Raw genomic sequence first — 23,249 nt, 5'->3', positions numbered from 1 at the left:
AATCAGATTGCATAAAAAGACACTTCAGACCTTTAAATCTCAGAAAGGATGTGCTGTGATGCAATGCACCATACTCTGGCACTCAAAGAGTTAATCAGAGTTAAACATTGCTAGAAGCTGCATTGTACTTTGGATGGCGCCCACATAGGTGCAATTAAAGTGTCACATGATCTCAAAATAAATCCTCCAGTTTATATAATGCCACAGAGTCTGATAGGGTGTATACCTAAACAAAGAGCACCGTGAAGATTAACGACCTATCATAAAATATGCAAAGAAACAGCAGTCAGAATTGGGTTAGAAAAAATATTCCAAACTATAAAGATTGCCTGGAGCACCATTTAATCTGTTAATAACAAATGGCAAGACTAGGATACAACCATAGATACCAGAAAGTTGGAGTGCGCTAGCAACTGCACTGGAGTCAGGATCTTCTCTGAGTACTCTGAAAAAATATACAGTATATAGTGCAGTATTTTTTGTGTGTAAATTCCTGCTTATCTAGTTGTGGGTTTATTGCTGGCAAACTCACTACTTCAAGTAAGAGTTTTTAACCTTTTGTTTAAATAAATACTGTGTTTGATACTATTCAATTTGGGCTCCTGCCTCTCTATTTGTTTATACTGCCTAGATATTACATCTGATTCAGAAGAGTATCCTGTCTTGCTATATTGTGGGTTTATCCCTCTCCATTGGAGCAATTAAAACCCAGAGCCAGGGGTGATAGGGCTCTGGTCCATGTGAGTTGATCCCCAGATATACTTTTAATCTTGCATACCCTGTACATGCAGATAGTCTGCACTATATACTGTATATTTTTTCAGAGTACTCAGAGAAGATGCTGACTCCAGTGCAGTTGCTAGCGCACTCCAACTTTCTGGTATCTATTGCTAATTTGTGTCACTGTGTGTCACTTGGGGGTAGTGCAGCAGCACTGCAGATATTCTTAAGCGCTTTGACTCCATCTGGTTTTTCACTAGGATACAACCATGACTAGGAAAAAAAAGACCCCCCATCATATCCCTGAGACCGGGTAAAGAGGGTTTATGAGTCAGAGAAGCAATCAACAGGCCCAACGGTAACCCTGAGGGTGCCCTCTCTCCTCTGCCCATTTTGTCACAAGGATTTACACTGTGAATAGGAACTCTGTTATGTGAAAGCAGAACTGACCTTTATAGCACCTCCATCTTGTGTCAGTAGGGGCAGACAAAGGCAGATATGCGAGGGGAGGGGGGGGGGATTGATTCCAAAATAGCTGGCTAAGGAACTAAAATAGCTGGCCAAGTGGTGCTTACCAATAATTTCTTGAAAATCTATTGAGAAATTGCAGCAAACAGAATTTAAAAAAATAAATAAAAAATTCCAAGTTTTAAAACTTACAAGTAAGTTTAATTTTTGATTGCCAATGGGGATGTTTAATGCACTCCTAACAGAAAAGAATAATTACAAGATTTTCTGTAATTCATCCAACGCAAGATACTCACATCTTGTTTTGTGAAGTATCTGAGGGTGCCGTCTAACTCTGACAGGACAAACTTCCTGAGAAAGTACTGGCCATTATCTCTCCCCCGCTTCAAAAGGTTTCCCTCCTTCACACCTGTAAACAACAGCAAGAGTTTAACAAGCAGTACCAGCTGCATGCTTGGGGTATCATTCACATATGGCATGAGAGACTCAATGAGTAGACCTCAGCTTTGAAGTAATGAAGCTAAAGGGGTGTTGCTATGCGGCACAAAGGCCAGGGGCTTCAGCCCAAGTATACATTTTATAGCTCCACCTGAAACATGCCCTATATCATGCCCCAACCCTAAAGCAAACATGTTCTAAGAATCACATTATGCTTTAATATTGTATGATGATGCACAGCACAGAAGCAGCAGGGCCGTATTTAATATTGATTGGACCCTGTGCAAAACATTTGTTTGGGGCCCCTGGAACCTGTCCCCCCTCCCCCACTAGCTGGCATATAATCACATTCACCAATCCGACGCAGTGACGGAACTAAAAAAGAGAGAGGTGCAAGAATGCTTTAGGGGCCCCCTATCACAGGGGTGATCATGCATCTCCAACAATACTTTGACAGCTGGGGCTCTACCATTGTCCCATGTGTGCAAGGTTGTACTTAGCACTGAGCAGTTTTTGTGTGTTTAAATGTAAGCATGTTTTTGTATGGCATATGTTTGTGTAGGGGTTTGTTTGTATGTGGTGTTGGCATTTGAATGCAAGCATGCATTTATGTGTAGTGTTGGTTTTTGAATGCAGGGGTGTGTTTATACATAATTTTGGTGTTCAACACAGAGCTGTCTTCGATTGTAGTGTTGAATACACATACTAACAACATACAGATGCACACACTGATACGCAGACACATATACTGACACACACAGACTTATATACTGACAGACATACTTACACAGACAAATTCACTGATAGACTTACAAAACACCTAAAAACGCACACACATACTGACACACACAGAGGCATACTGACACACACAGAAAAAAATGGGAATTGGGGCACACCCAGAACATGCATTTCTAAGCAGTGGTGCTGCTGTAAAGACCAAAACATATACAAAATACAGATAAAGGAACTGTAGAGGACACACAAATAAATACACAGTTTCACATTTAACAAGGCTACTTAAAATCCCCTATCTTAGCAAATAAATATGGGGATTCAGTATGGCCATATTGTGTTAAGTCCACCACTACTTCACAGTACCCCAATATCGGTGGGTCCTACACTCATTTTAACATCAGAGATTTACATGCTAACTTGCAATACTCACTTGCAGTTTAAACTGTTTCAAGAGACTCCTCAATGTAAGCTTTCCTGTGGTCACCTTCAAAGGGGCACCCGTAGTAAATGGGTGGGGTGCTCCCGTGTTAAAATTAGTTGAACTGGAAACATTACTTTGCTCCCTTGCAGACAGCACTCTTACTTTGCTCACCTGTACACACACAGCGTTCTTAATTTGCTCTCCTGCACACAGCGTTCTTACTTTGCTCTCCTGCGCACAGCGTTCTTACTTTGCTCTAATGCGCACAGCGATCTTACTTTGCTCTCCTGCACACAGCATTCTTACTTTGCTCACCTGCGCACAGCGTTCTTACTTTGCTCTCCTGCGCACAGCGTTCTTACTTTGCTCTCCTGCACACAGCGTTCTTATGTTGCTCTCCTGTGCATAGCATTCTTACTTTGCTCTCCTGTACACAGTGTTCTTACTTTGCTCACCTGCGTACAGCATTCTTACTTTGCTCTCCTGTACACAGCGTTCTTACTTTGCTCTCCTGCCCACAGCGTTCTTACTTTGCTCTCCTGCACACAGCGTTCTTACTTTGCTCTCCTGTACACAGCGTTCTTACTTTGCTCACCTGTACACAGCGTTCTTACTTTGCTCTCCTGCACACAGCGTTCTTACTTTGCTCTCCTGCACACAGCGTTCTTACGTTGCTCTCCTGTAGATAGCTTTCTTCCTTATCTGCACACAGTGCATTTATACAGCTTTTCTAGAAGCAGTGCTCTGTATATGACATTCCTTCTGACTTGGCTCATTTTATACATTACCCACATTGTGGTGATAAGTTATTTTCTTACCATGAGCTATTTCATTAGATTTTGCTTCAACAAAGAGTCTGCGTTCATACTTTGATCGTATCCATTGTTCACGTAACACACTAACAACAAACAAAAAAAATGTTTGTCATATTAACAACAAAAAAGTTATTAAGTAATAAGCCCAGCTTACTAAAAAAGTATAAATATATACAGGTATATATAGGCCTCCAGAGGTCCCTCAATTCATACCTGCGTATGTGTGTACATATTATTGGTATAACAGCTGCATTTTGCACTGACTTTACGGGTTCCATTATAGTAATGTGGAGATACAGTAACATTGTAATAAGAGGCACAGAACGTGTAACGGTTATAATCCTAGTGGGACTAGGACATATAATTAAAGCACTGGTTCACAATCCATGGGCCAGAACCCAAAATTGGGATTCTATACAGAGTCTCCAGTGGTTTCCCCAGTTACATCAAATTCATCAGCCCCTGATAAGCTGCTTAAAGTAAACAGCTTTCTGCAGTGGTAAGTGATGATCCCTTTCATTCTGGAAGAGGGCCTAATTAAGGTGTTTAGCAAAACATATCTAAGAGTACATTTCCACCGCCATAACAACTTCAGCTCATTAAAGTTGATATGGGGCAGGAGTTTGTTAATACCTTGTGTTAAATCGTTTAAAAAAGTTTAACCCTAAAGTTGGTCCTCCGGCACCCGACAACGCTTCAACCCAACTTCATTCCTCTCTGCAGCTGGTTTATAAGAAAGGATTTGCCAGGCAGCCGGTGACAGGCTGCAAGCATCAGCTACAATAAGCCGATATTGTTATACGGGTGGGAGTGTTCCTTTAATGTTAATTAAATTACACTTGATGAATGTGTGCTGGAGCTCATTTTTCAAATGAAGAATGGGAAACACAAAAATGCTATGTACAGAATTTGGATTCATGACAAAACAAAAATAGATAAACCACTGGAATTAGACATAGGAGGAAGTACAGTTCTAATAAATATAATATGATACATTGACTTGGTTTATTAGTCATACTGCCTTCAATACGTTGCTTTTATATGGATTTGAAGCTGTTAAGTGTTGCTACTTGGCAAATCCTAAGTGATAGGGCTTGGCTATCAGCATTCGGCTTCAAATGCCTAAAGAACATGAGATGCACTTCAATAAAAACTATACAGCCACAGCCGGGCTATCCCTGATCCAGATAAAGAGACATCTGGATAGTGACACTGGGAAATACATTACAGCTGAAAGAATTAAAAATGAACATTAGATTTGCTCAAGTCCTTACTGGCAATCCTTGTGTGTGGGTCTGTAGTAATACACGGGAACATTGGCCTCATATATTTTCTTCACGGCATCATTTCCGTGGCTTTCAAGAAACTGAAAGAAAATGACCATAGATTAAATCATATGAAGGCAATAGGTACTAATACTCATTATCTGAGAGAAATAAAAAGTAATGAAATACGGGGATAGCGTCAAAAAAACAAAAACAAACTAACAATTATATGGTGCCAATTATTTTTCAACTGTGTTGGTAGAAGTAAGGAACTTGCTGGTAATTTGACGAATGCAGAAAGTAAAATAATGTGTGTGTGTATATATATATATATTTATTTAACCTCCTGAGACCGAGCCCATTAACATGCGTCCTCGGTACTGGACATTTTATTCACACGCATCTCCTTTTATTCTTTTGAGCTACTCTATCAATCCATACTGTATTGTAAAGAGGACATCCTGGGCTTTCCAGTGATAGGCTGGGATGCTATGAACCTCCTCTTCCTTTTCATCAAAAATGGAAAGAAATTGGAAGACAATTTTTTCCTTGGTTCCCTGAAGGAGATATATATATATCCAAATAGCAGTGGCGTACACACGATCCATGGGGCCCCGGTGCGAAAATTTACTGAAAATTACAGTGAGAAGACGCTGGACGTCCGTAGGCGGTTTGAATGCGCGCGCGGCTCTTGCTGCGCATGCGCATTTGGAGCTGAGAGGCGGATCGGGGCAGAGAGATCCCCAGCCCGGCGCTGGAGAAAGGTAAGTGCAGAAGGCGTTTTAACCACACACACACACTCTCACGAACAGACGCATACACACTAGCTAACAGATACACACATTTACATACAGACACACACTCAGTGACAGACATACATACACACTCACTGACAGACAGACACACATATACACTCACTTACAAAACATACACTCTCACTGACAAACACACACTCGCTGACACACACCAAACAGATTAACTAACAGACACACACAAACTAACACACTCATAAAAGACACACACAGTTACACACTCACTGACACGCAAACTAACACACACACTGACACTCACTAGCAGACACACACAAACTAACACACACTCATAGTAACACACACACAAAAACTAACACACACTCACTGACACTCACTAGCAGACACACACTCAATAACAGACACACACTAACAGACACACACAAACTAACACTTGATGGACGTAAGTCTCTTTTCAGCTATGTAACTATGTAATGAATAGAAAATGCTTCCACAGGTGCAATACAGCCACAGGTATCACCATTCACCTTCATTTAAATGAACATAAAGTCCTGTACTTGTCTGAGTGACTTTCCTTTCATTTACATAAGTAAACACTGCATATGCGATCAGAGCCAGATTAGTTTTGCCCTGGTGCCAAGGCAGGAAGCAAAACTGGGCAACCTGTGTGGTGTGTTTGTGCTGGCAGAGTTCTGTGTCTGAGTGTGTGGTGGCTGAGAGTTGTGGGGAGGAGGCTGCTGCGTGTGTGGGAACTGTTTCCACAGTTGCAATACAGCCACAGGAATTTCAATTCACCTTTATTAACAAGACTATAACTTCTTCAAGTTCTGCACTTGTTTGAGTAGCTTTCCTTTCATTTATTTAACCCCTTAAGGACCACACTTCTGGATTAAAAGGGAATCATGACATGTCACACATGTGATGTGTCCTTAAGGGGTTAAAGGGACACTATAGTCACCAAAACAACTTCAGTTTAATAAAGCAGTTTTCGTGTATAGATAATGCCCCTGCAGCCTCACTGCTCAATTCTCTGCCATTTAGGAGTTAAATTACTTTGCTTATGCAGCCCTAGTCACACTTCCCTGCGATGATTTACACAGCCTTCCTAAACCTGTAAAGAGTCATCTAAGGTTTACACTTCATTTCTTGTAAATTTTTTATAAATTAGAATTTCCTATCTCCTGCTCTGTTAATAGATTGTCAGACCCTGCAGGAGCCTCCTGTGTGTGCTCAAAGTTCGATTTACAGAGTAGCAGATAAAAACTTTTAAAGTACCCCTAATTTTACCCAAAAAAACTGGGAAAACTTATTGACTCGAGTATAAGACTAGGGTGGGAAATGCAGCAGCTACTGGTAAATTTCTAAATAAAATTAGATCCTAGAAAAATTATATTAATTGAATATTTATTTACAGTGTGTGTATATAATGAATGCAGTGTGTGTGTGTATATGAATGCAGTGTGTGTGTATATGAGTGCAGTGTGTGTATGAGTGCAGTGTGTGTATGAGTGCAGTGTGTATGTATGAATGCAGTGTGTGTATATGAGTGCAGTGTGTGTGTATGAGTGCAGTGTGTGTTTGAATGAGTGTTTATGAGTGCAGTGTGTGTGTATGAATGCAGTGTGTGTATGAGTGCAGTGTGTATGTATGACTGCAGTGTGTGTGTATGAGTGCAGTGTGTGTATGAGTGCAGTGTGTATGTATGAATGCAGTGTGTGTGTATGAGTGCAGTGTGTATGAGTGCAGTGTGTATGAATGCAGTGTGTATGATTGCAGTGTGTATGAGTGAGTGCAGTGTGTGTATGAGTGCAGTGTGTATGTATGAATGCAGTGTGTGTGTATGAGTGCAGTGTGTGTATGAGTGCAGTGTGTGTATGAGTGCAGTGTGTGTATGAGTGCAGTGTGTATGAGTGCAGTGAGTGTATGACTGCAGTGTGTGTGTGTGAGTGCAGTGTGTGTGTGAGTGCAGTGTGTGTGTGAGTGCAGTGTGTGTATGAGTGCAGTGTGTATGTATGAATGCAGTGTGTGTGTATGAGTGCAGTGTGTGTGTGTGTATGAGTGCAGTGTGTGCAGTGTGTATGTATGAGTGCAGTGTGTGTGTGTGTGTATGAATGCAGTGTGTGTGTATGAGTGCAGTGTGTGTGTATGAATGCAGGGTGTGTGTATGAGTGCGGTGTGTGTATGAGTGCAGTGTGTGTGTATGAATGCAGTGTGTATGAATGCAGTGTGTATGAATGCAGTGTGTGTGTATGAATGCAGTGTGTGTGTGTGAATGCAGTGTGTGTGCTCAAAGTTCGATTTACAGAGTAGCAGATAAAAACTTTTAAAGTACCCCTAATTTTACCCAAAAAAACTGGGAAAACTTATTGACTCGAGTATAAGACTAGGGTGGGAAATGCAGCAGCTACTGGTAAATTTCTAAATAAAATTAGATCCTAGAAAAATTATATTAATTGAATATTTATTTACAGTGTGTGTATATAATGAATGCAGTGTGTGTGTATATGAATGCAGTGTGTGTGTATATGAGTGCAGTGTGTGTATGAGTGCAGTGTGTGTATGAGTGCAGTGTGTATGTATGAATGCAGTGTGTGTATATGAGTGCAGTGTGTGTGTATGAGTGCAGTGTGTGTTTGAATGAGTGTTTATGAGTGCAGTGTGTGTGTATGAGTGCAGTGTGTATGTATGACTGCAGTGTGTATGTATGACTGCAGTGTGTGTGTATGAGTGCAGTGTGTGTATGAGTGCAGTGTGTATGTATGAATGCAGTGTGTGTGTATGAGTGCAGTGTGTATGAGTGCAGTGTGTATGAATGCAGTGTGTATGAGTGCAGTGAGTGTATGACTGCAGTGTGTGTGTGTGAGTGCAGTGTGTGTGTGTGTGAGTGCAGTGTGTGTATGAGTGCAGTGTGTATGTATGAATGCAGTGTGTGTGTGTATGAGTGCAGTGTGTGTGTATGAATGCAGGGTGTGTGTATGAGTGCGGTGTGTGTATGAGTGCAGTGTGTGTGTATGAATGCAGTGTGTATGAATGCAGTGTGTATGAATGCAGTGTGTGTGTATGAATGCAGTGTGTGTGTGTGAATGCAGTGTGTGTGCTCAAAGTTCGATTTACAGAGTAGCAGATAAAAACTTTTAAAGTACCCCTAATTTTACCCAAAAAAACTGGGAAAACTTATTGACTCGAGTATAAGACTAGGGTGGGAAATGCAGCAGCTACTGGTAAATTTCTAAATAAAATTAGATCCTAGAAAAATTATATTAATTGAATATTTATTTACAGTGTGTGTATATAATGAATGCAGTGTGTGTGTATATGAATGCAGTGTGTGTGTATATGAGTGCAGTGTGTGTATGAGTGCAGTGTGTGTATGAGTGCAGTGTGTATGTATGAATGCAGTGTGTGTATATGAGTGCAGTGTGTGTGTATGAGTGCAGTGTGTGTTTGAATGAGTGTTTATGAGTGCAGTGTGTGTGTATGAGTGCAGTGTGTATGTATGACTGCAGTGTGTATGTATGACTGCAGTGTGTGTGTATGAGTGCAGTGTGTGTATGAGTGCAGTGTGTATGTATGAATGCAGTGTGTGTGTATGAGTGCAGTGTGTATGAGTGCAGTGTGTATGAATGCAGTGTGTATGAGTGCAGTGAGTGTATGACTGCAGTGTGTGTGTGTGAGTGCAGTGTGTGTGTGTGTGTGAGTGCAGTGTGTGTATGAGTGCAGTGTGTATGTATGAATGCAGTGTGTGTGTATGAGTGCAGTGTGTGTGTGTGTATGAGTGCAGTGTGTGCAGTGTGTATGTATGAGTGCAGTGTGTGTGTGTGTGTGTATGAGTGCAGTGTGTGTGTATGAGTGCAGTGTGTGTGTATGAGTGCGGTGTGTGTATGAGTGCAGTGTGTGTGTATGAATGCAGTGTGTATGAATGCAGTGTGTGTGTATGAATGCAGTGTGTGTGTGTGAATGCAGTGTGTGTGTGTGTATGAGTGCAGTGTGCGTGTGTGTGATGCAGAGTGTGATGCAGAGCCTTGGTGGGGGGTGGGCATTTTTAATATTTGTTTTTATTATTATTATTTTATTTTTTTTTGTTATATTATTATTTATTTATTTTTATTATTATTTTTATTATTATTTTATTATTATTATTAAAAAAAAAAATGTCGTCCCCCCTCCCTGCTTGATACATGGCAGGGGGGAGGGCTCTCATTACCTGGTGGTCCAGTGCATTGGCAGTTCAGTGGGGGGAGGGGGGCTGGCAGAGAGCACTTACCTCTCCTGCAGCTCCTGTCAGCTCCCTTCTCCTCCGCGCCGGTCCGTGCAGCTCTCCTGTCAGCTCACACTGTAAGTCTCGCGAGAGCCGCACTATGACCCCGCGGCTCTCGCAAGACTTACACTGGAAGCTGACAGAGGTGCTGAACAGACCGCCGCGGAGGAGGAGGGAGCTGACAGGAGCTGCAGGAGAGGTAAGTAACCGCACACAGCCCCCAGTCTGTATTATGGCAATGTAAATTGCCATAATACAGACAGTGACTCGAGTATAAGCCGAGTTGGGGTTTTTCAGCACAAAAAATATGCTGAAAAAATCGGCTTATACTCGAGTATATACGGTAAGTTACATCTGATTGAAAGTTAAACTATTTTTCTTTGCAGGCTGTGCCAGTCACAGCCAGGGGCGGTGTGGCAAGGACTGCATAAACAGTACCAAAAGGGATTTAACTCCCAAGTGGCAGTGAATTGAGCAGTGAAACTTCATAGGCTTGATCTATACACAAAAACTGCTTAATTTAACTTAACTTAAGCTAAAGTTGTTTTGGTGACTAGATTGTCCCTGTATGCGATCAGAGTGAAGAATTGCAGATTATTCTCTCATTGTGTAGGGAAATGTTACCTTAAATGATTCCTATCTCAATTTGGGAATGTAGTTAATTTCTTGGATTAACTACCAAAGGAACGTTTATCTAAATAGTAAAAGGGGTACATATTATGGTGCGTTTAATAAAGGAATGTTACCCTAACCTATAGACGTGAAAGTGTTATACCGTAACAATACTGTAAAGTGGAAGAAAAGAAATGAGAAATGCCTAAATCGTATACTGTAGGTGTACCTTGAGTAAAGGGTTGAGAACCACAAAATATGAAGCAATCAGAAAATTACCTGAATCTGTGCATCATCCCAGTTTGCCATGGTCAAAGATTTCACTTTGCTGATTTCTGAGAGATTCCGGTGCACACCAGAGCAGTCCACACAGATGAACACACCCAGTGTGAAGGAAGCCCATTTTGGATCTTAAAGAAAGAGACAAGTTATTTCATGTGAGGCTTTCCTGTTGGGACGATAACTAGAAAAACACATATTTTAATTATATTGAGCAGGATTTTGCTTGATAATGTTTGGTATATTGGATCTGACACTTTATCAAATGCTTGCTATACTGGTAGAAGCCATCAAGGCATATTTTCAATATTTTTGTTTCCTACGGGCAGTTTTCATCATGGACAGTTTCATTAAACAGTTGACATATTGCTGAGCAGGGGAAGGTGTCACCAGCGTATGCTGTTCTCTTAAAGAGACGAGTCATGATATTCATGGTTACAAAATACAGATTAAAGCACAGTGCACACACAAAAATAGCTTCAATTGTTTTCAAGTAAGGCATCTTAAAATTACCTATCTCAGCAAACAAATATGTTTTCAGTTCCACCATACAGTATTAAGCCCATAGTACCCCAATATCACAGTTCTCACTGTAACTCCAGACAGTCAGGGCCGGCGCTACCATAAGGTGGCCCAGGCGGCCGCCTTAGGGCGCACCGGCCCTGGGGGCGCAAAATCAGGCTGATCGGAAGGAGGGAAGCGCACCGGTTAATACTTGTAGCGTGGCCGAGCGCAGCCCTTATCGTTCCGCCCGCGGATCCCAGCCTCCACCCGCCCACCTCCTACCCTGCTGTCCATAGACATATATGTTATGTCTATGCTGGGGTCTGCCGCAGGCTGTGTGGAGGGGGCGGGGATATGACATCATATCCCTGCTCCCTGTGTACCACACAGCGCGGCTGGCGCACAGTGATGAGGCTGGGCAGGGCCGCCATCAGGGGGTGACAACCATAACGGTTGTCACGGGCCCGGCGGCCCTGGGGGGCCCGGCCGCCCGGGCCCCACGTGTAGGGGCGGAACTGCCACCGGTGAAGTTGCACCCACGCCCGCACGCTGATGGGGCCCATCGGGTGGCCCATGCACTTAGGGCCACCCGATGGGCCCCCTCCTTCAGGGGCCCGGTCAGCGCTGCGGCCATGGTATAGCGCGGCCGGGCCCCTTTAAAAAAAAATGCAGCCGCAGCGCAAGTGCTGCTGGGAGGAAGTGGTCACTTCCTCCCAGCTCACTCCGCGCGGGAGGAGCGCCCGCCCGACAATGAAGGGAGAGCCAGCCGACTGCCAGTCCCATCAGCCCCAGCCAGCCACCCTCTTGCAAAGACAAGGTAAGAAACAGGAGGGTGGCTGGAAAATGAGCTGTGTGTGTGTGAATGTATGTCGTCTGTCTGTGTGTCTGTGTGTCTGTCTGTCTGTGTGTCTGTCTGTCTGTGTGTATGTCTGTCTGTGTGTATGTCTGTCTGTGTGTATGAATGTCAGTGTATGTATGTCTGCATGTCATTATGAATGTGTGTCTGTCTGTCTGTCTGTATGAATGTATGTCTGTATGCATGTATGTCTATATGTATGCATGTCATTATGTGTGTATGAATGTCAGTGTATGTATGTCTGTATGTCATTATGAATGTGTGTATGTATGGATGTCAGTGTCTGTATGAATGTATGTATGCCAGTATGAATGTATGTATGTAACTATGTATGTCTGTATGTATATCTGTATATATGTCTGTATGCATGTCTGTATGTCTGTATGCATGTATGTCTACCTGTATGCATGTTATGTGTGTATGAATGTCAGTGTATGTATGTCTGCATGTCATTATGAATGTGTGTATGTATGTCTGTCTATCTGTCTGTATGAATGTATGTCTGTATGTCTGTATGTCATTATGAATGTGTGTATGTATGGATGTCAGTGTCTGTATGAATGTATGTATGCCAGTATGAATGTATGTCTGTATGTATGTCTGTATGCATGTCATTATGTGTGTATGAATGTCAGTGTATGTATGTCTGCATGTCATTATGAATGTGTGTATGTCAGTATGAATGTCTGTCTGTATGTCATTATGAATGTGTCTGTGTCTGTATGTCCTTATGCATGTGTGTCTGTATGTATGTTAGTATGTGTCTGTCACTATGTACGCCTGTGTGTCTGTATATGTGTGTATGTGTGTGTCAGTATGTATGCCTATATGCGTATCAGTATGTGTGTCTCTTAGTATGTATCAGTGTGTGTGTTTTTCTGTGTCCTTTTGTATCAGTGAATGTGTTTGTGTCTGTGTGTGTATTCCTGTGGGCGGGATTTGGAAGCGGTCTCTGTGGGCGGTTTTGGAGGCGGGCCCCCAGGGGCCCAGACCCTGACCTCAGTTAGGGGCCCCAAACTTTCTGGTGGCGGCCCTGAGGCTGGGCTGCAGGACAGGACTCCACAGACAGCGGACAGCATGCACCCCAAGGACCAGATTATACAGATGTAAATATGTAATTTTGTATGTATGTTTGTATGTTTCTGTATGTCTCTGTATGTTTGTATGTTTGCATGTAACAAAGACGTATCTAAAACGCCGAAACGCGCGTCGAGCTGTATTAGCCGATGCTATTTTTCTAATTTGAGTTTTCTATTTTCTACTTTTTAACCTAACCTGGGCCCTCTTAGCGCTTGAGATGCGCTAACTTACTTCTTATAGTGCTTTAGGGATTTGGTAGGCTGCCATGAAGCAGCAGTGAGTTTTTTGCCGTCTATTTGAGGCTAGCTAGTTAGCTTAGGGAGTCTTAGGGTGCTCTTTCTTGTTTATTGGGTAGTTTTTCTTTCCTAAGTTCTGTACATTTAGACACCCAAGGGCTCCCATATTGTTGCTTACAGCTTTTGCCATCGTCTAGTTATCGGCACCATAACCACTACTATTTACCAACCATCCCATTAGTGGCACTTTTCCTATTGGGGGATTACACTAGTCCTGGTTACCACTATTTTATTTGACCTCTCTTTAGAGGTTCATAGTATCCACTCTCTTACTCTGTTATTTTGTGGCTACACAGGACTACGCTTACCCAGGCTTTTAAAAGTGTTGGTGTTCACTCTATCACGGTATATACACCCCTTTGTTTTGGGTGGATTTATTTTTTTTTTTTATTATTTTACTTTTAGCATTTTTTCTTATAAAGGTTGTTTACCATATATATGTGACACTTTACTTTAGGAGGTACTTTTTAATGGATTAGGAGTCCTACCTACCTTGTGTGAGTGGACTCCCTACTCCATTTTTCCACTTTTTTTCTATGTAACTGGATGTATGTTTGTCTCTGAATGTCTGCATATATGTCTCTGTATGCATGTATGTAACTGTATGCCTTTATGTCTCTGTATGTACGTATGTATGTGTCTGTATGTCTCTGTATGCATGTGTCTGTATGCCTGTATGTCTTGTACATATGTTTCTGTATGTCTCTGTATGCATGTATGTAACTGGATGTATGTTTGTCTCTGAATGTCTGCATATATGTCTCTGTATGCATGTATGTAACTGTATGCCTTTATGTCTCTGTATGTACGTATGTATGTGTCTGTGTGTCTCTGTATGTATGTATGTGTCTGTATGCCTGTATGTCTTGTACGTATGTTTCTGTATGTCTCTGTATGCATGTATGTAACTGGATGTATGTTTGTCTCTGAATGTCTGCATATATGTCTCTGTATGCATGTATGTATGTGTCTGTGTGTCTCTGTATGTATCTTTCTTTATGCCTGTATGTCTCTGTATGTATGTATGTATGTATGTGCCTGAATGACTTTATATGTATGTTTCTGTATTATGGTATGCCTCTGTATGCATGTATGTCTTTATATGCCTGCATGTCTCTGTATGCTTGTATGTCTCTGACTGTATGTGTCTGTATGTCTCTGTATGATTATTTATGTCTTTGTATGACAGTGTACCTGTATGACTTTGACTGTGTGACTGAAAAATGATGCCTGTGTGCCTGTGGCTTGGGAGGAAAGACACACAGGTGAAGATGCATTTTGTTTTTTTGTTTTAAGGAGGGTGGGGGGCGCCAAAATGCATCTTCGCCTGTGTAACTAAAAATCCTAGCACCGGCCCTGCAGACAGTGTCACCCCAGAAGTGCCCAATAGGGGATATGAACCTGGATTCCTTCTATGTCCTGGGCCTGCCGCTTAGCCACAGCAGGTTCTGTTCTTTTGCACATGTTCTATCTTTGTTATTTCTGGCTTAGTCTGCAGCACTAGGGGACTGGACTCCATCTATGGCTGATACCTGTGTTTCACCTGAGGCAGATCGCTAATCAACCAAGTATTTAAACACTGCCTTGCCCTGGGAACTTGGTCAATTCTTTGATTCTGGTGATCGTGTGTTGTTCCTGAAACTTGTTCTCCAGATTGACCCAGGCTCCTGACTTTGGCTTCCCTCCTTGTTTATCTTGACCTCTGGCATCCTCTGACTTTGGCTTATCCTCAACAATCCTTCTGCTTGTGTCCTTGTCTGTACTGCAAATTGGAGCACCTTTCATGCACAGCCCTCGTGCACAGATTAACAGTCCTGGTGGTTTCCAACCTTATCACCTTGGACTGTGTTTATCTGCAAGGGTGAGCACAAATCTCTGCCTACCAGACACCCAATATCAGTGGGTCCTACACTCATTTTAACATGGGAGATTAATTAAATAGTGCTAGTGATAAATACGTTAAAGTGTATGTAAATAATCTGCTGTAGGAGCACTGTGAATACATATAATGCAAAATCAATGTGATAAAAATACTAAATACCTATATTTGTTTTCTGATATATGTGATGTTAAAAGGATCCACCAGTTCTATAGTGGCACTGTGAGCAAACTGGTGCCTTGTGTCTTTTGGATATCACGGAGGCAGTGGGTTCCATGCTGCAGATGTTGTGCATGCTATGTGAAATGTGGTCTTGGGTGTGATGTGGGAGATATTTGAATGACTGACAATGTTTATGTTAAGTGAGCTTCACAAACTCAAATCTCTGGCATCCTGCTGCCATGCTTGCTGTGTAGATTCAATATTAAAGTGGGTGCCATGTGAGTGAAATGTAAGATCCATGTTGGTGCTAGGTGTGATGAGAGAAATTGATGTGTGTTGTTGTAACATCAAAGCTGTGTGTGATGTAAATGAAATTAGAGTAATCCATGGTCGTTGTGTATAAGTTACAAGCGATGGAGGTGACTGATGGTTGTGTGCCAAGTTTCAGGATATTCCTTACATGCATACCTGGGAAGTCAGAAAATGTATCTTGGGTCATTATTGTGTTTAATAAAATGTTTGGACATTGAATGATTCAGATATCCATTTTTAATGACCCAAGATTGTTAAAATGTATGGGACTAAAAAAAATTTACCACTCCCTGGAGAGGAGGTGACATTAAAAACATTCTTGGGAAAACTGAAATGGAATGGGTACACAAGCTCCAGACACTTATGACCCATGGTTTGAATGCAGAATTTGATCTGTTTATTTTTTTATAAACATGTACACATTACAATTTTATTTGTTTGTATTTACTATATTTACTATATATGCTATGTATTCCCTCTGTACTCTGTTTTTATATTGTATTTATATATCTGTTTTAGTTAAATGTATTGTATTTATCCTATGTCACTTCCCATTTCCACTTATTGTTCCGCCCCTCCCCCTATCTTGCCAACGGCTACGATCACTATTTTCGCCGTTCAGCATGTCCCTGCCTTCCCTGCCCGCCCCTCTCCCTTATTGGCTATTTAGCATCAGCCCACCTCCCCTCGCTGGCCGCAATACCCATGCGTGCCGATGGCTGCCTCTAGTGCATGCGCGCACGCCGACTACATTTCCCAACTCCCATTGCGGCACGAATATAGTCACGTGACCGCACTAAAACATTTTTATCTAGCGTATTAATGCTCGTTTTGATATTTTATTGTACTACACTATGTCTACTACTCCATCATAATGTTATTTTTATCTTATCAGTATGTTTTAGTAATACCACTTATATCTGTATTTTAATTGGTTGACTGGATTTTAGGCGCCAATTTTAATTAATTCTTACCTTATTTAAACTCACCCTGTCAGGTATTATGTTCTAATTCCATATTGAGAGAGCCTTTTTAGGCTTTGTGGATTTTATATTGTGTATTTTACTCATTAAAGATCTTTTGGTTACTTTTATTTGTGCCAATCATCTTTTATACACTCTATAATAATTTTTGTTTTTTACCTGGCATTTTTATCATTGTGGACTCCAAAAAATCCTAGGTGGGGATCAAACCACTAACTCTTATACCAGTGGGCAGTTTGTCTGCCCCACCCTTGTGAGTACCTTTTCATATATATTTTAACACCATTGTTTTATTCAGAGAGCACTATTGGTTGTATCTATTTTATTCTCTTTGAGTGTTGAACATACCTTTTTGAAGTAAGACACCTACACCATATCCCATAAGCGGGGATTGTACCGCTGTACGCTGTCCATACAAGAGCTACCTATAGCTCTTACTCATGTGAGTGCACTAACGTCTTCCTTTTTATCTTTTATTTTACCCTATTGGATATATTGCAGTATTTTGATTCTATCTTTTGTCTTTGCATATTATTGGATCTTTCCGGGGAAGGCCCACGTGGACACTATCCCTGACCAAGCACGCTACAGACCATTTGACCTAAAGAAAGAACTGTCAAGTTAAGACTTTCTATTGGGATATACTATTGTTATCCTATTATACTTATTTTGTGTGGCGCAGCCTTTTTTTCTTTGTCTTCTCTCCTGTTGTGTTTTAAGTGTACTTTGAGGGATTCCCTTTATGGTTGCTGCCTTATCCACTACTTGACTCTTTATTTAGATCTTGTATATTAACACATATACACACACACACACACTGTCTAGGTGTATTTTACTATTAATATATATATATATCTCAAATTACACGTAGACTGATACTGATTTTATATATATATATATATATATATAATACAATACAAATGTATGGCTGCACTCACGGTTTAAAAGTCCAAAGTTTAATGGAAAAACGATTTAAAACATCAGTGGATCAACGTTTCAGTCATGTAAGACTTTCATCTCAGGATCATCTGATCCTGATTAAAGTCTTACATGACTGAAACGTTGATCCACTGATGTTTTAAATCGTTTTTCCATTAAACTTTGGACTTTTAAACCGTGAGTGCAGCCATACATTTGGATTTTTTGGATATTGAAGCTGTTGATGGTTGGCACCCGGCCATTAAGGGACATTGGAGCGTGAGTGCAGGAACCATATGTTTTTTGGTGTGTGTGTGTATATATATATTATAAAAAAATATGTAAATACGTTAAAAAATAAAATTAAAAAAATTATAAAAAATAATTAAATATATAGGTGTGTTATTTCGTTCTAACTGTATTGTGATATTAATATAATATATATATATATATATATATATATATATATATATATCAGAATACACTTAGAGCAAAATAATATATATCTATATATATATATATATTTATGTAATATTTTTACATAATTAGCTATCTTAATTAATTACAATTAGCGGGACCTGCCTGACAACCCATGCCGAAAGTATAGGGAATTTAATTTGCTAGCACTATATTTAACCCTATAACTTTCCAAGACACCATAAAACCTGTACATGGGGGGTACTGTTTTACTCAGGAGGCTTCGCTGAACACAAATATTAGTGTTTCAAAACAGTAAAATGTATTACAACGATGATATCGCCAGTAAAAGTGACTTTTTTTTCATTTTTCACGCACAAACAGCACTTACACGGACGATATTATTGCTGTGATACTTTTTACGGTTTTGAAACATAAATATTTGTTTAGCGAAGTCTCCGGAGTACAACAGTACCCCTCATGTACAGGTTTTATGGTGTTTTCGAAAGTTACAGCGTCAAATTTAAGGCTTGTGTTTCATTTTTTTCACATTAAAATTCCCAGATTGGTTACGTTGCCTTTGAGACCCTATGGTAGCCCAAGAATGAAAATTACCCCTATGATGGCATACCATTTGCAATAGTAGACAACCCAAGGTATTGCAAATGGGGTATTCCAGTCTTTTTTAGTAGCCACTTAGTCACAAACACTGGCCAAAATTGGCGTTTTTTGCATTTTTCACACACAAACAAATACTAACGCTAACTTTGGCCAGTGTTTGTGACCAAATGGCTACTAAAAAAGACTGGACATACCCTATTTGCAATACCTTGGGTTGTCTACTATTGCAAATGGTATGCCATTATGGGTGTAAATTTAATTCCTGGGCTACCATACAGTCTCAAAGGCAACGTAACCAATCTGGCGAATTTCAATTTCAAATGTAACGTGCTATATTTGACCCTGTAACTTCCCAAAACACCATAAAACCTGTACATTGGGGGTACTGTTTTACACGTGAGACTTTGCTGAATACAAATATGTGTATTTTATTGCAGTAAAAGCAAACAGTATTATGATATTGACAGTTAAAATATCATGTAGAACTAAAAATATAACAACATTTCTTATTTTCTCCCATTATTTTCATATTAAATTATGTTTCATAGCTAAATATTTGATATTAAATGAGAGCCCTGTTTCCCCTGAATAAAATGATATATAATAAGGGTGGGTGCATTTAATATGAAAGAGGTGAATTACGGTTGGACAGACATAGCGCAAATGCCAGGTTTTGTTTACGTTTTGTTTTGTTCACAACGTGTACATTTGGCTCAGTCCTTAACCCCTTCAGGACCGGCCTGTTTTTGCGATGTTTGTACGTTAAGGACCAGAGCAGTTTTAACACTTTTGTGGTGTTTGTGTTTAGCTGTAATTTTCCGCTCTCTCATTTACGGTTCCCATACAAGTTATATACTGTTTTTTTCACGACAAGAAGGGCTTTCTTTTCATACCAGTATATATATTATGTCATATATTGTATTTAAAAAAAATAATAAAATATGGTGAAAAATAAAAAAAAAAACATGTTTTTGGACTTTTACTTGAAAAATCTTTTACTTATCTACAAAAGCTAATGAAAAAAACTGCTAAATAGATTCAAAATTTTGTCCCGAGTTTAAAAACACCCAGTGTTTACATGCTTTATTGCTTTTTTTTGCAAGTTATAGGCCTATAAATACAAGTAGGAAATTGCTGTTTCAATATATATATATTTTAAATGTATCAATAGTGACATTGTTACACCGTTATCTGTCATAAATCCCCGAAACACACCTAACATGTACATATTTTTTTAAAGTAGACAACCCAGGGTATTCAAAATGGGGTATGTCCAGTCTTTTTTAGTAGCCACCTAGTCACAAACACTGGCCAAAGTTAGCATTTATATTTGTTTGTGTGTTAAAAATGCAAAAAACGCTAACTTTGGCCGGTGTTTGTGACTAAGTGGCTACTAAAAAAAGCTGAACATACCCCATTTGCAATACCTTGGGTTGTCTTCTTTTGCAAATGGTATGCCATCATGGGGCTAATTCTCATTCCTTGGCTACCATACGCTCTCAAAGGCAACCTAACCAATCTGACAAATTTCAATAAAAAAAAAAAAAGTAAAATCAAGCCTTATATTTGACCCTGTAACTTTCACAAACACTATAAAACCTCTACATGTGGGGTACTGTTATACTCAGGAGACTTCGCTGAACACAAATATTAGTGTATCAGAACAGTAAAATATATCACAGCAATAATATCCTCAGTGAAAGAGAAGTTTGTGTGTGAAAAATGCAAAAAACTTCACTTTCACTGACAATATCATCGCTGTGATATGTTTTACTGTTTTGAAACACTAATATTTGTGTTCAGCGAAGTCTCCCGAGTAAAACAGTACCCCCATGTACAGGATTTAGGGTGTCATAGAAAGTTACAGGGTTAAACACAGTGCTAGCAAATTAAATTATCTGGACTTTTGGCCTGGGTTGGCAGGCAGGTCCCTCAAATTGCAATCATTAAAATTACTTAATTAGGTAAAAATATTACATAAATATGCACGTAGAATTTTAATATATATACATATTTATATATTTGACGTCTACGTGTATATTTATGAAATTATTTATGTAATTATGTATGTGGACATATGTATATTTCGTATTATTTTTATTTATTTATTTATACATAGATATATATATCATTACATTCTAAGTGTATTTTGATATAAATATATATATATCAATATCAAAATACTGTTAGAATAAAACTGAATATATATATATATATAATTTTTTTTTAATTATTAAAAATTATTTTTATTTTTTGTTATTTATTTTTATTAACATATTATTTGTATTTTATAATAATATATATATACCATATATATAGTTATTATATATATTGTATATATTCGTGTGTAATTTAAATATAAGTGTATTTTTATAATTATATACGTATATATAAATATAAAAATACACTTAGTGTGACATTATATATATGATATATATATACATATATTATATATAGATATAATACATGTGTATATATAGCATATATATATACACATATTATTTTTTTTTTACACAGATTTTTTTTTTACACTTTATTTTTGATTTTACAGATGCAGGGAGACTGCCTGTCAGCACAGACAGTCCCCCTGCAGGCAGATACACAGACCCCTATTGCGGTCATGTGATCGAGTGATCACATGGCCGTGGGGTCCTGATCTGCCGAGGGGGGACTGCCCGGGCAGACAGGCAGTCCCCCTGGACCGGGTGGAGCACTGATCGCCGCCGTGGGACCGACGGCGATCAGGTAAGTAGCCCCAGACCGTTATGACGGTTCAGGACCGTCAGCGGTCCAAACGCACGTTTTACCGCTGACGGTCCTGAACCGTCAGCGGTCCTGAAGGGGTTAAGGGGTTAAAGGAACACTGTAGTGTCAGGAATACAAACATGCTATTCACCCTGGCTTTATGTGATAATGACTATACCCCCTCCCTTTCATGACACTGTCAAAAAGGGACCAAGCATTGATGTCATTACATTTATGCCCCCCCCTCACCCCCTCTCTCCCGAAACATTTCTGCGGATGCCCATGCTATGTAACAACAACACAACCACAAATGGCGACATATTAAGTAAAAATAATTCACATGTACAAGTGGTTCTCAATCATTTTTGTTAGTGAATGAGATGCTGCTCATGGTTATATTGAGAAAGTGTGGACAACATTTATGTCTCTGAGAAATTAGTCAGAAATGTTCACTTTCGTCTGAAGAAAGCTATGCGAGATCTAATATTGGCTGAGAGGCCTTAGCCAGTGCCTGTTTTCACCAAAAACCACACCCATGGGAAAAAGTATTCAACAGGGACACATAGAAGCTGTATATTGCAAAAGCAAATTGAAGTTAAAGCTACAGTCGATTGTCCCTTTAGTACACGAATGCAGAAATGAATGCAAATAGTTCTTCCTGATAAACAGAACAAAAGACTACTCCACCAGTAGTAGATCTATATGCATTTTAAATCATATTAAACAACATAATAATATTGGGATTGTCCCCAGATAAATACAATATTTTCTTTCTCCATTGCTTTGATTTACACTCTAATTGTTACGACTATCTGTCCTTCAATGGCTTCCTATTTCCATTAGTTCCACGGTACTTATTTCCTTGTTACCTGTGTTCTAATATACCAGTCGTTTTATTCCAATCCCTGCCAATGGAAATCTTCTGAAATATCTGCTCTCTTCCTGAACTTTTCCTAGCCCTCGTTTTTGCTAATCCTTCCTATCTTCCTTTTTGTTATTTCACATTCTCTCTATCCCTTCTTACCTGGAGCTCCACAATCTGCACACTTTGAGTTCCCTTCTTTAGAGATTAAATTGTTCAACGTTGTCTTATTCCAGTTTTCTTCAGACATTCTGGTTTCGGATATGAACACAGGGAAGTGTCTCAGCCTTGTCACGGTGAGTGTATGATACACATACACACTTGTGTTTTTGTAGGATCAAATGTACAACAAAAGTCCAGGGTATACCCACAATATGGGTCAAACACTATCCTCATACAAAGAGGTGAGAAGCACTATCTTCAAGAGCTGAGATCCACAAGTTGCACTGCAGTCAGGTTTGAACAAGGGGGAGGGAGATTTTTATCAGTAAACCTGTTTTTCAACATTTCATTCTCCCAAGGAGATTCCCTCCCATATTGAAAAGAGAATATCCGCCAGGACTTGTACACATACTCCCGCATTACTTCAGTTAAACACACTAATATTTTTCTATACTCTGCGCTGCAGTATATGTTGGCTACTTATAAACACACAATAACTTACTCAGAATGTACTATTATCTCACACAGACATGCACACGGCTAAACAATATCCTATACATGTCCACTACAGAAAAACAGGAGTTGCTAAAGACTGCCCACCAAGATACCTCGGCTGCAACCTGGGAGTGTGACTCCCTTTAAAAAATATGGATTGGAATGCATAACACATT

The 23,249-nt window shown here is 39.8% G+C and overlaps 1 protein-coding gene across 1 annotated transcript in view; it reads right to left on the bottom strand.

Annotated features, from left to right (window-relative positions):
- Positions 1–22,878, bottom strand: part of LOC134568128 (arf-GAP with dual PH domain-containing protein 1-like) — a 31,914-nt gene extending 9,036 nt beyond the window's left edge. The window contains exons 1-5 of the mRNA XM_063426456.1: positions 22,579–22,878; positions 10,782–10,912; positions 4,872–4,963; positions 3,601–3,680; positions 1,485–1,597 (exon numbers count right to left, since the gene is read on the bottom strand). Of these exons, the coding sequence (XP_063282526.1) occupies positions 1,485–1,597; positions 3,601–3,680; positions 4,872–4,963; positions 10,782–10,912; positions 22,579–22,666 (504 nt within the window). The 5' untranslated portion in view covers positions 22,667–22,878. The remainder of the gene's footprint in view (positions 1–1,484; positions 1,598–3,600; positions 3,681–4,871; positions 4,964–10,781; positions 10,913–22,578) is intronic.
- Between the last annotated feature and the right edge of the window lie 371 nt (positions 22,879–23,249).

Source organism: Pelobates fuscus, chromosome 7 (genome assembly GCF_036172605.1).
Source record: "Pelobates fuscus isolate aPelFus1 chromosome 7, aPelFus1.pri, whole genome shotgun sequence".
Taxonomy (NCBI): domain Eukaryota; kingdom Metazoa; phylum Chordata; class Amphibia; order Anura; family Pelobatidae; genus Pelobates; species Pelobates fuscus.
This window is presented reverse-complemented; position numbering and strand designations above follow the sequence as displayed.